Genomic DNA, 12990 nt, shown 5'->3' on the forward strand with positions numbered 1-12990 from the left:
TTGGACAATTCAATGAACTTTGTGCTGCACCTTCTGGTGTGCGGGGCTTGGGCACCAGGAGGCAGTATAATACTGACATAAGGATGCAAATGAAGGAGATCTTCACGTATGCTCCGTTAACTGTAGTAATTAGTCATTCTTCGCAGAAGATAAATATATGCCTGTGAGTATTATATTTTGTCTGCACCTTCCTTCACAAAAATACAAAATTGAAAGGCTGGTAACTTGTATCTCAAGGCGCCACTGCTTTTCCAAATATTACTAAAAAGAGAGGTAAAATTAAGTAGGAACTGATCAATTGTGATGAAGAACCAGGATGAGCACAATAGTGACAGGCCACTCTTCAAATCGTGACATTTCCACTGTGCTGATGCATTCGGCTCGAGGTTAGAGCTAATAATAAAAGGCGTCGTTCCAACATGCACACGTGACCACACCTCGCTGCACTCAAATAGCACACAGACTCAAACGCGTCAGCTGAATTGATGCACACCGACTGGTGAGTAAACGCGACCCCGGCACAGTCACACTCCAAAGACATTTGGATTTTTCAAAGCACGGGCTGTGGGGGGTGGGAGCGGGGAGGCTTCAAAAGGGAGGCTGAAAGGAGCAATTTGGTCATAAAAAGAGTGCTGCGTTTAGAAATGTGCAATTCGTGACAAGTTTTGTTGAAAAGTGAAATCAAATTTGCTAGAAATCGTGCATCTCTTCAGCCAACCAATATCAGACTGCACAACACACATTCCCACACGACGACTTGTTCGGATTTGGTGCCTTCTAAGACTAAAGTTAGGACCCAGGACTGTGAAGATACTGGCTGAGGCGGTGGGGTTGGTAGCCGGTCTTGGATTGGCTTAAAAAGGGGCCGGAGGTGGACTGGTACCTGTTTAAATGACAGTATTGGACTCATCTGTAAAGGTTCTCATGAGCAGGGGCCTGGCTGACGACCGCGGGGACGGGACGCTCCCCGCATTCGACTCAAGTGGATTCTTCTGGAAGGGTGAGGCAAGAGGACACCAGAGACGTAACTAAACTGCCAAGCAAATGAGGGGCTGTCAGGGAAATAATTCAGGATTGGGAGCTGTGAATTAGCTTCCTCACGGCCCCTCATACAAGCACACGCTTACACCGACATTGCCTGAAGCCCGGTACACACAAAGACAATTGGCTCGCTTTCAGATCCATTTTGCCCCCTCGCTGACTGATGACGTCAAACGCCAGGCAATCAGATGTTTTATGAAGTTGTCGGAGAAGATTATCCTTATCTGAGGTGTGTTGAGAGTGCATTCGTCCCGACTATAGCGCAAGAAACGGGTTGGGGCCGAAAATCTTAAAATATTGAATATTTACAACGAAAAATGTGTGTGTGTGTGTGTGTGGGGGGGGGGTGGCTGAGCTCTCCACGAGTCATGATTTCGAGATTTGTGAAATGAAATTGAATGTAGCCAATCAGGTGCACCCCTACTGACGAACAAAGAAAATGACCAGAAATAAAACGTCATGTTGTTTTTTGTGTAATAGTGGAATCTCCAGACGAAAACAAGTACCGGTATGTCTTTACCAGAGTATCCACCCGTCTTCGTTTTTGTGAGATCGGCATTATCATGTGATATACAGAATGTTCCTTCGCTGACCTGAAGAGCAGTGGCGGAATAGAATCCTTGTGTGTGTTAAGATTATCAGAAGACACACTACACACAATAGGACTGAAAATGTCTGATTTTTATCTTTGCGCCTGGGGTCAGTCAAACACTTATACAAAAATAAATAAATCAATAATCCTTTCAAGATTTGAAAAATCTTTGTGTGTACCAGGCCTTACTCTTTTCTCACAATTGCTGTCAAACACAAGCAGTAGTAATACACAAAAGACGACCTGACATAGAGTGACATGAACATCGACAGGGTTTTTCCAAACACCTTCAAAAGTAAACCAGACAAATACAGTACCTGTTCCTTTTTTTGCTTACCTCTGCTAAAGTTAGATTTTGACTCAACTGACTCAAGTAGTTAGTCAATATGGATATTTTAACATGGCATACAATTTAATATTAGGTCCAGCACCGACTGTATATGACGGATGGGGAAAGTGAGGCTCGTGAGACACGTACAGGCTCACCAAGCATTGTCATTATCAAGCTAAGAGCAATTATCCTGGAATGCCTGAAAGGCAGAACCTACCTTAAAATTTTGGGGGAAAACAATTCTAGCAGAATTCTATTTGTCAAGATAAACTCAGATTTAAAAAAAAAAAAAAAAAAATCCTGCAAAAAGGAGGTTTTGGGTTTTGGCCATCATGAAGCAATTTTTCCTCCATGTATAGCATATAATTTCATTCACAGTTTAAACAATTATAGGATTACGTAGTGTTCCAAATAAAACAAAAAAATTGTAAAAATAAGGTATTTTCCGCACTATAAGGCGTACTGGATAAGGCGCACTTTAAATGAATGCCCTATTCAAAAACGTTTTTTTCCGTATATAAGGCGCACCACATTATAATGCACATAGAATAGAGGCTACAGTAGAGGCTGGGGTTACGTTATGCATCAATTAGATGAAGCTGCGCTAATAGAAATGTCAGTCAAACTAGTAGTAGTAGTAGTAGTAGTAGTAGTAGAGGAGTCATTTTGGAGTCTTTCCATAAACACAAATGGAAATGAAATGGCATATATCAGGTCATATATGTATGCTCATATATCCCAGCACGCACCGCGCGCTACGTGTTCTACAGGGGAAAATGGAGTCGGTGGCTGCTCAACGTAGTTGCGAGACCTGGTGTGGCTCAATATTGATCCATATATAAGGCGCGCTGGATTATAAGGCGCATTGTCAGCTTTTGGGAAAGTTAAAGGCTCGTAGGTGCGCCTTATAGTGCGGAAAATACGGTACACGTATGCGGTGTTCCGCCGCTATTCGTGCTGCGAATAGGGAACACCACGGGTAACTGACGACCCCCTCAAAAAAGGTTGCTGCTACAAAATAATGCTGAAACAATACTTTAAAATCTATGATTATGCAGGGAACCGTACACATTTAACACTATTTTGACTACACAATTGGTTAGCTACAGTTTGTCTATTGTACTATAAATGAGAAAATAATTGATTTGGCCCATCTGCTCATTTAAAAAAAAAAAAAAAAAAAAAAAATCAAACGTGGCCCATGAGCGCAAAAGTTTTCCCACCGCTGCCCTGTACTCTGACGCACACAAACATACACACGCACAGACAAACGGAATGGAGTGGCCCGAAGGGGTGAGGTGGGGGAGGGGTTGCGGCGGGTGTCCATAATGTGGTTGCTGACTTGAGCCTCATGCAGACTTGGATGCTCGGGGCGTGCGGAATCGACCGGACTGCACTGCACATGCGGCGGTAGCAGGGAGACGCACGTCTGACCGACACAACCGCGCACAGAATAAAGAAGAGACTTGACAATTTTTTTTTTCTTGACACAGAGTTTCAGTCCTCCTTCACACTGCTCCTCCTTGTTAAGACCGAAAATAAATTTCAAAGGTGCTGGCTGATTCAATCCAGCTTTTCCCAATTTTTGATGAATTGATTACCTGGAGGACGGGGAAACGAGGAGACGACAGTGGGGAAAGGAATGAAATGTGCAGACGCAGGAAGGTGCAGGGAGACTATCAGAAAGAGAACGAGACCTCAGTCACTCCATGAGAAGCTGTGCGCGCTAGCGGTCTGCGACAACATGAAGATAGTAGAAGTCCCCGAAGAAGGGAGGCGGTGCTTCATCTTTTAGAAGACCGGCAGGGGAGGGGGAGGGGTCCACCGAGGAAGCGAGAGCAGAGAAAAAAAAGTAGAGTGAGGAGAAAGTGTTAAGTCCTAAAAGCGGGTTCTACAAAGGAAAATTAGTTCTGGAAAAATTAGGCAATCTACATCAGAAATAACGGGGGTTATGCACATTCGGTACAGCAGCACAATTTAATAAAATATTTATTATTGGCTTTCTAGTAGGGACTTCAGCTTTGAAATATTACAAATGCTTATCCTACAAATTATCCTCTTGAATAATTACATAAATGCTATTCTGCACTATCAAACAAAATGTGCACGCAAGATGCAAGTATCGTTGGTGTCCACCTGGGGTCGCCATTCTTACATTCAAAACTAGTGTTGCTGACTTTAAGTGTGTGGTTTAAACGTGCTAGGCTAGTTCCTTGGCTGAGAGTTGCATTTAATTGATTAGTTTACATTTTCAAGATTGTGTTTAAGCGTGGTGAAACTGCATGATGTTACAGTCGCTTACAATAATAATACTTTTTAAGAATAAAATCTCGTTTGCCTCTAATATGGCATTGTATTTTCATGTTAGTCATGATGTGGAACTTTGAGAGCATTTTTATTTTAGTTGGTAGCTGATGAAATAGATTAATAAACCAAGTGTGTATATAAAAGTGTACCTAGTGGCGTATTCCTTGTGAGTTTTTTTTTTTCCTATCCCAACGCTGCCAGTCCACCACACTAGCTAAGTATGTACAGTACCTTATCTCTTTACCTGGCTACGTCCAACAATAAGAAAAAAAAGATTTAGAAGGATTAATGGAATAAAGGAATATTGGCAGCGCTACCTGCTGAGAAAAGCAGCCCTTGCGGACGACTGCCAGAAGGATCTCTGGCAGCAGGCTGAGCACGATGAGGACGATGATGACCAGCCAGGCCGACACGGAACTCAACATGGTGGCAAACACAAAATACAAACGCTGCTGCCTCAGGAACGGCCTGCAGCGGTGAAGAGAAAACAACGCTTGACGCTGGCTGCGGGGAAATGCGAGGGAGAGCAAACGTTTACTCACCAAATGATTCCTCCCCAGAAGAAGCTGAAAAGCATGTAAAACGCAAGCGAGCCCCATATTACAAAGTGGTTGAGCCAAGTCCAGTGGCGGGTGTCCAGAGCAAGCTGGGGAAGGACAGGATGGTAAGAAATTAGATATTTTCGCATTTTGCTGGTCAACATTCATCTGAGTTGCTATTCACCTTTAGTGTGACAGTGAAGACAAGGACAGTGAAGACAATTGTGCCATAGGACCAGTTTCCATAAACCTACACACGCAAAGCACGTGAGCTCAAATTCACCGAGCGCGACACAAGACGGGGGATGAGCCGAAACCAACCTGGCCGTCGTCCTGCAGGGCCGAGTTTCGGAACAAAAATCGGACGCCGAAGAAGAAGACCAAACCATGGAAAACCCCGAGTAATGTCCAGTAGAGGAAGGGCTGCCATCGCAACATGGCATTCTTACGAATCTCTCTTCAGATGGCAAAGAGAAGAATTAAATTACATTTTATCAAAATGATGAGACATTATTACAGACACAAGCGAGAAGTGTGCGGTAATGCCCGGTCAAAAAAAAAAAAAAAAAAAAAAAATTTGTGTAAAATAACCAATTCAAAATAATTACAGAAGTACCATATAGTAATGTGAACAACTGTGTTCTACAAATAATGTTTTGATAATTGTGTACTTATTATAGTTGGTTTTTTTACCTCAGTGCTGCAAATTGTGAGATGTCTAAATGATTTTCACTGTTCCTGGGACAGTGACAGAAGTTCTATTATATCTAAGCAAAGATGCTTGAACGCAAATGCAATGCATGTATGAAGAGAGACGTTGTCTGTGGCCAGGTAATGGCGCACGCCACTCGATAAAACATCTGTGGAAAAATCATAATAAAACTACCCGGCAGACAGTTCAAATAATCTATAATCACAGTCTGCGATGAAGAAATAAATAAATATGGACTACTGCAAATGTGAGTCGATACCTTGCAGGCCATACTGACAAATTTAATACACAAATTTATCTGCAGGATGAATGACAGAAAATTAAATCACTCAGTACTTGCCAAACCTAAAGGTCAAGTGTCATCCCTATAAACATTCTAAAATAGATATCGAAATGAAAAATACAGATAACATTATTCACTTCAAAGTCTATACGATAAAATATATATGAGCGGAGAGCGCGTCGTCCATGCACAAAGTTGCGGAACTGTCGTTCGACATCCGAGTGGTCGCCATATTGGCTCCATCTACCGTCTATCCGTGACGTCAACCCGGACAAACACGCTGTGGCCCCTACTATGGGACAAGCCCCTTCAGACACAGAAGCTCTTTTCAAAGAAGAGAACGTCTCACAATCGAGTGAAGAGTCCAGGGTAATATTACCCTATCGTTTCGAGCCATATTTAGATGATATGCGGCTCACTTCTAACTAACAACAGACTCCCAGACAGTATGTGTGAGCCAGTCTCTTGGAAACTTATGAAGGGTAAATCCCTCCTCCCGAGTGTTCGAGCAATATCTTGCAATGCAATGAGCCGGCATTTTGGCTAACACCAATGAATAACGAGCTATCTTCCCGCAGGTAAAACTAATAGAAAGAAACGACTCCGCTTGAGCGCGCTACTGCCTCCAAGGTCACTTCCTGCTTGTTGTCAAAAACAAGTCCTTCGAGAGGGAGTTACAAAAACCCAAATACGTCAAAATCATGTTTTGTGGTGAAAAAACGGCTGGGTCCATACTGGCTGCCGTTTTTTCATTAGAAAGCAGCACTGCCTCTAGTTTGACCTCTGTTAAGTATACGAGTATACTATGTATGCATTTATTTATTTTTTTTTGCTTATATTGTCTAGTATGTCTAGGCCTGGATCATGACATGGTAAATAAAACTCAAAGAAATCAATAAAAATGGTCTGAAAAGGGTTGGCATCGAATGAGTAAAAAAAATAAGTAATAAAAATATATGCATTCTATCTCTCAGGCTTAGCTGAGTAAAACAACAACTTTGCAGAACTGATAAGGTTCTGGGGTTTACCTGTACAGGGGAGCATTGCTCAGCAGAGCCTGAATGCTGATATGTTGCTCCAGGAGGCTGTAAGCCAGGATGGGCATGGAGGTGAAGCAGATGTTGTACATCGTCAGATAGGCTGCATCATAGAGGGGCTGGGGAGGGCGGGCACGATGGGAGGGGGTCGGGGGAAGTCAACGGGGAAAGAGGATGGGGAAGGGATGGGGACACCGGGGGTTAATATCATGGAGAGGACGACGACAACGCGCGCACACAGATGATGTACAAACTACGCGACTCATTGATATGTCGACGTTACTACTGCACGACGTTTAGAATATGACGCCGGCTGGTGGCAAACTAATCGTTTTTGGCTCGAGGAAGCGTATCTGCGTGGAGAAACAGATGAGTGCAATGAATAAAATTAGTCTGTCACCGTCAGTGTCTTCTAATTCAGAATCTGCAGCTTTTGGATTTGAGAGTGAACCAGTCAAGGAGGGTCAGGCTGAACAACTTTTTTTCTGGCAAACTGGAGGGAGGACAGGGACTTATTCCACCACGGATGAAGAGGTTTGCCATTATTTGAAAGCACTGCGCAAGATCGCCACGGTGAACCCGCTGGTGCGACGGGCCCGGAACGAGAGCAGGTTTTTCCCATTTGGATGTGTTGTTGTGCGACCTGCCAGTCCCAGCGGTCAGCAGACTTGGCAATTCTTTCCCCTGGTTGGAAATATCGTTCATGGGCTTTTGTTTTAACATATATGTTCTGAATACATTTTGTATGTAATGTCCTATCAGTGAATATAGTTTAGCACGCATTCCCTCCCTTCGATTTTCATGTTACACTACAATCTTTAAAAAAAAAAAAAAAAAAATCTAGTCTCCACTTTCATGACAGTCGAATTAAAAATATATCTACTTAAAAAAAATCTAGTCATCTGAGCCCCAGTAGACGATGGAAGCAAGTTGAGTTAAATCTTTCATGTGTTCATGAAATATTTCAATCCCAGAATAACCTATTTCTAAGAGGTCCTTTGATATAGATAGTGTATAATTAATTCTTCTACTCCAGTCAATCTATACTCCCGCAATACGTAAAGATCAGACATTTGTACTCTGACGGAATCAAAACATTTCTGAATCTAGACATCTGAGGGGCAATAAGAGAAGGTTGATCAGAGGGAAGAAGATTGGGGGGGGGGGGGGGTACTTTCATGATCCCGGTTTTAAACTCACCTGCTGGGAATGCCCACAGAAGAACTGGTACAAAAACTGAGGTAAGATGAAGCAGAGGTTCTGCGGACAAATGAAGTGATTGACATAAAAGTGGATTCTTAACCTGTCGGGCGAGGGGGTGCGGGGGGATTGATTTGGTGTCCTACCTTGTAAAAGAAATACTGCACCAAGTGTGCAATGCGTACATAGTACAGATGTCCGTGGGCCAGCAGGAGTTTCTTCAGGTGCTTTAGTTTGGGGATGGCGTAGTCGCTGTTCCTGACTGCTTGTCGACCTTCTTTTCCCTTGATGCCTGAAATAACGACAAGGGATCATTCGGCAAAACATTTTTGGCGTACTTGGGCATTTCTCAGATTTAGATTTCTCACCAATGCCAACATGAGCTTCCAGAATCATGCTGACGTCATTGGCGCCATCGCCGATGGAGAGCGTAATCGGATTACCTTTCGAGTTCTTTACCAGTTTTACAATCTGAAGAAAGAACGAGGCAGCAAATGAGAAAAATGACAAATTGAAGTTATTCATTAACACATGAATGTTTTTGTGGATAGATGGATGGTTGGCTGTCTAGATAGGCACTGATTGAGTGGCCACCCGTCTGAGGTCAGCTCAGATAGGCCCCAGCTCACCCATGACTCTAATGAGGATAAGGACAACATAAAAAGGATCCGTGGACATTGTTCCTGACCTGGGCCTTTTGCAACGGAGCCATGCGGCAGCACAGCACAGCCGTGCAATTTTGGCAAATTTGCAGGAAGAGATTCCTGTAGTGGCTGGAGTTGGAATCGGTAGAATTCAGCACCATTGACAGAGTGGCTCCATCAATAATAAAACCGTATTCATGGTTGGTAATGGACCAATTCCTGTTTGGGGGAGGGAAAAAAAACAACAATGAGGCTTCAAGCACTTGAGGAAAGACTTTCTTACTGCAGTGTGTAGATACAATCTCACAAAATGAGTACAGCCCTCACATTTTTGTAAAGACTTTACTGAAGATAAGCAGCTAGGAAAATGGATAAATGTTATATTTTCATGGGAGAACGCTAAAGAAATGACCATTTGCTACAATGTAGTCAGTATGCAGCTTGAATAACTGGAAATCTATTGACCCCTTCAGATCAAATAAATTTTGTGCAACCCCTCGATGAGAAAATGTGCAAATGAGACATTTTTCCCTTACCCTGTGTCATGTGACCAGCTACGATTACATGGTTTCAGGTGTGAATGGGGAATATGTTAAATTTGCTGTTTTTACATACAATGTAAACTGAGATTCACACTGACTATTGTACAAAGCAGCAAAGGCATTTCTTCATTATTATCACATAAAATGAAAGATAATGCAAGAAAATCACAAAAACGTAAGGGATGATTTTTTTTTTTTTTTTTTTTTTTTTAAATGCAAGACAAAGCACATGTCCCAGAATGAGACACCAACCTGCCGACACTGTTTTCTAAGGATGGCGCGTCTTGCACTGCTTTCTTGTGGTACTCGAGTAAGAGCTCGTGCAGTCGTTCCTCGCGCTTCCGACCGCTTGCTTCGAGCGTGCGCAACGTTAGCTCCAACAGCTCGGTGGACCTCTGGAACAGGCGACAGGCGAAACAGGTGGACTTCGCGGTCTCCATTTTGTCCCCCGTCAGGACCCAGATCTTAATACCGGCCCCCTGCAGAGCCTCCATTGTTTCGGCAGCCTCTTCTTGAAGTCTGCAACGGACGAATTTTATGACATTAACTATGTGAATCCATCTCTGTAAATGCTCATGGATGAAACTTTGCCTCTGTTTAGGTATTTAGATCCTTGCAGAACTATTTCAACCTGACGTGAGGGGACGATTTAAGCATCTGGATATGTTAAATTAGACCGGTTGCTGCCGCTAAACAACATTTTATGAAACGTGTTCTAACACCTTCAGAATCAGAATCAGCTTTATTGGTCAAGTGTGTAACAACACACAAGGAATTTGTCTCCGGCAGTCGGTGCCGCCCTGGTATGACATTTACAGAACAAAAACTAACAACAACAATTTCTTATAAGAGTCACAGATGTGCAACATGCAGAGTGGGTCTCCAATGGACCTAACACATATATTTAGTTGTATCATGTCATGGGGATGTCGGAGTACCAGAGAGAACACACTTGCACAGCATCGACAAGATACAACTTCCACACAGGTTGTGGATCGAACCTGCAACCTGCTAACTGTAAGGCAGACGTACAAACCACTACTCTCCGTGCAGCTAAGAAGAAAACTTAGAATAAAAAAAAAAAAAAAAAACATAAAATCTGAGGATAACCACGAAGCTAAAATTCATGAATATTTAACTTTCCCCTTTCCGTGAACTTAACCTTGACATTCTCAAAACTTTGAACTGAGTTGAATGAGTTTTTCTAAGGAAAAAAAATTCCTTGTCAATTGTTAGTTCACTTGTTGTCGTACTCCACATGTATGGCGTACTAGGGCGGGACCAAATACCGGAGACAAATTCCTTGTGTGTTGTTTTTTTCTTGGCCAAAATTGTAAACCCGATTCTGATTAAGCAAAGCCCAGCACCCAAACTTTAGTGACTCCTGTATGCCCCTTAAAAGAACCACCAGACGGCAGTAGTCTCACAAAAAAGATACAAATGAAAAAAAATAAAGCCAACTACCACCACAAAAACTGAAAGAGGTGACAGGTGTGGAAAAAAAAAAAAAACAGCTCCATAAAGTTTAAAAATCACACAAAACAAAAACTACCCACCGATCTTCAACTGCAGTCGCACCGATGAGGCTCATGCCAGTCTCCACCTCGTTATAAACAGCCATGAGTTTCTCCTCTCGGTCCTGCAGAGCCAGCCTGGCTTCCCTCAGGCGTGCATCTGCCTGGGCATACTCCTCCGTGCCGAGCAGTTTGTAAGCCACACACAGGGTTCTGTATCCCTCCTGCATCGCAAAGCGCACCGCGTGTGAGAGAGCCTACTAGAAATCTGTTGTGAAATGATAACTACGGTGTGCAAGGATGCGTCGTCCACCCACTTTTGCATTCCGTTCTACGTGCACACGTATCGGTCCAATTTCTTCCTGCCGGACGCGAGGGAAAATTGAGGAGTCCGCTCCCTTGCAGAAGAGCACAATATCACCTGCGCGACATTGTTAACCACAACAACAGGTTACGACGTTGCTACTTGCTGCTAAATAAATCAAACTTCCACCTTGCAAATAAAACATTTAACTCATTCACCTGACTTGCATTTGACAATTACGCTCATCCGTCTTCTCACTGGGTCAAAATTCAGCACATGAAGCAGTTCATAACTGTAAAGAAAAAAACAAAAAAACATTACACAGACAAACGAGGACAAACTAATTTTTTTTTTTTTTTTTTTTAATGTATTAACTTACACTTCAACTTCATGGCTCCTGTTGAGGATTTTCATGGCTTTACTTTCCAGACCCAGAAAAGTGAAGCCATACCTGCAGGTGGAGACAAACCACCAAAAATTAATTCCATAAACTTCAGCGAGCAACTAATCCGCAGCTGGACCCTCACCTCATGGCTCCCTTGACCAAGGCGACTTCATCGGGGGAGGACGCTATGAAGCCTCTCTCGTCCAGCGGGACACGGAGCACGATACCGTCCACTCCGAGGGAATCCACCTGCTCGGCCATCCTGCCGTCCTGGCCCTGATTCGGCTCGGGCGACTCCTTCACCTGAACCGTGTGGCACAGACAAAGGGCGCGCAGAAACAGCTCCTCACGGTCCTAGCGATTCAATCACATTGAAAAAAAAACAAACAAAAAAACAGTTTGATGCAAAAGGCTGTATTTAAGATATTACACTAATTGGCCACAACATTGCGTCCATATTCATAATCTTACCAAATGCAGTAAAGAGTTGTATAACAAGTTTTGAGTGGCAAAAAACATGTCTCGTGTCTGTCGTTAGAACTCATTTGGAGTGCTTTTGTACTCTAAAGAGTCCATGTTGCTATGGTAATCAAATATTAGACCTATTATGATGCGTTGCAGTTTTACACCACAGCAAATTACAATTTTTTTTTTTTTTAAATGACTCCACTCATCTTTCCATTGTCCTTACGTTTTAAATCTGAACTTTTCCTTTAACTCTCAGATATGTAAATCATGTTTAACTTCCAAATGAACTTATAAATACTCCACTTAATTTTATTGTGGAGTACATTTAAAAAAAATATACAACTCAGCTGTAACAGAGTGCTCGGCGTAAAGATCACACAGAAATTACAAACGCAATAATGAAAATAAAAAAACAAATATTTTCAACTTAAAATCAATTTTTTGAGGGATGTAGCTCAACCACAGAGAGAAAATCTAAAAATAATGTGTCCTCCCTGGCACGGTGGGCAACCAGTTAGCACATCTGCCTCTCAGTTCTGAAGACCTGGGGTCAAATCCGGCCTTGCCTGTTTGGAGTTTGCATATTCGCCCTCTGTGCCTGTGTGGGTTTCCTCAGGAGTTCTCTGGTTTCCTCCCACATCCCCAAAACATGCAAAGCCTTATTTGAAGGCTCTAAATTGTGCGCAGGTGTGAAGGTAAGTGTGAATGGTTGTTTCTATGTGCCTTGCGAGTGGCTGGCAACCAGGTGAGGATAAGCAGTGTGGAAAATGAATTAATGCTCCCTCATTATTAAGAATAACCCGATCCAACTTTTTCACTTCCAAACTGATACCGATGTTGCAGCCTTGAGTTTTGGCAGATACAGATAATTGGTCTGATCCAATATCAGAAATAACTATACATACACAAGAGCACTTTGTTACAGCTGAGTTATATTTATATAAATGTACTTCAGAATAAAAATAAGTGGAGTTAATTTGGAAGTTAAACATGATTTACATATCTGAGAGTTAAAGGAAAAGTTCAGATTTAAAACAGAAGGACAATGCAAAGATGAGTGGAGTCATTTAAAAAAAAAATATTTGCTGTGA

The 12990-nt window shown here is 42.6% G+C and overlaps 1 protein-coding gene across 9 annotated transcripts in view; it reads right to left on the reverse strand.

Annotated features, from left to right (window-relative positions):
- The window catches only part of atp11c (ATPase phospholipid transporting 11C), a 53068-nt gene that overhangs the window by 4393 nt on the left and 35685 nt on the right, over positions 1-12990 (reverse strand). For 4 of the 9 annotated variants that reach the window (XR_009797263.1, XM_061836017.1, XM_061836013.1 and 1 more), the window contains exons 14-29: positions 11574-11785; positions 11426-11497; positions 11265-11338; positions 11060-11163; positions 10785-10966; positions 9481-9747; positions 8731-8905; positions 8411-8513; positions 8189-8334; positions 8043-8102; positions 6834-6961; positions 5132-5267; positions 4995-5060; positions 4814-4917; positions 4589-4739; positions 884-992 (exon numbers count right to left, since the gene is read on the reverse strand). Coding sequence is in view for 8 of the 9 variants with exons in the window: in XM_061836017.1 (XP_061692001.1) it covers positions 888-992; positions 4589-4739; positions 4814-4917; positions 4995-5060; positions 5132-5267; positions 6834-6961; positions 8043-8102; positions 8189-8334; positions 8411-8513; positions 8731-8905; positions 9481-9747; positions 10785-10966; positions 11060-11163; positions 11265-11338; positions 11426-11497; positions 11574-11785 (2085 nt within the window). In the remaining variant the exon portion in view is untranslated. Of the gene's footprint in view, positions 1-878; positions 993-3661; positions 3753-4588; positions 4740-4813; positions 4918-4994; positions 5061-5131; positions 5268-6833; positions 6962-8042; positions 8103-8188; positions 8335-8410; positions 8514-8730; positions 8906-9480; positions 9748-10784; positions 10967-11059; positions 11164-11264; positions 11339-11425; positions 11498-11573; positions 11786-12990 lie in introns of those variants that run through there. The other 5 variants (XM_061836015.1, XM_061836014.1, XM_061836018.1 and 2 more) reach the window with 3 other exon arrangements.

This window comes from Syngnathoides biaculeatus, chromosome 11 (assembly GCF_019802595.1).
Source record: "Syngnathoides biaculeatus isolate LvHL_M chromosome 11, ASM1980259v1, whole genome shotgun sequence".
NCBI lineage: Eukaryota > Metazoa > Chordata > Actinopteri > Syngnathiformes > Syngnathidae > Syngnathoides > Syngnathoides biaculeatus.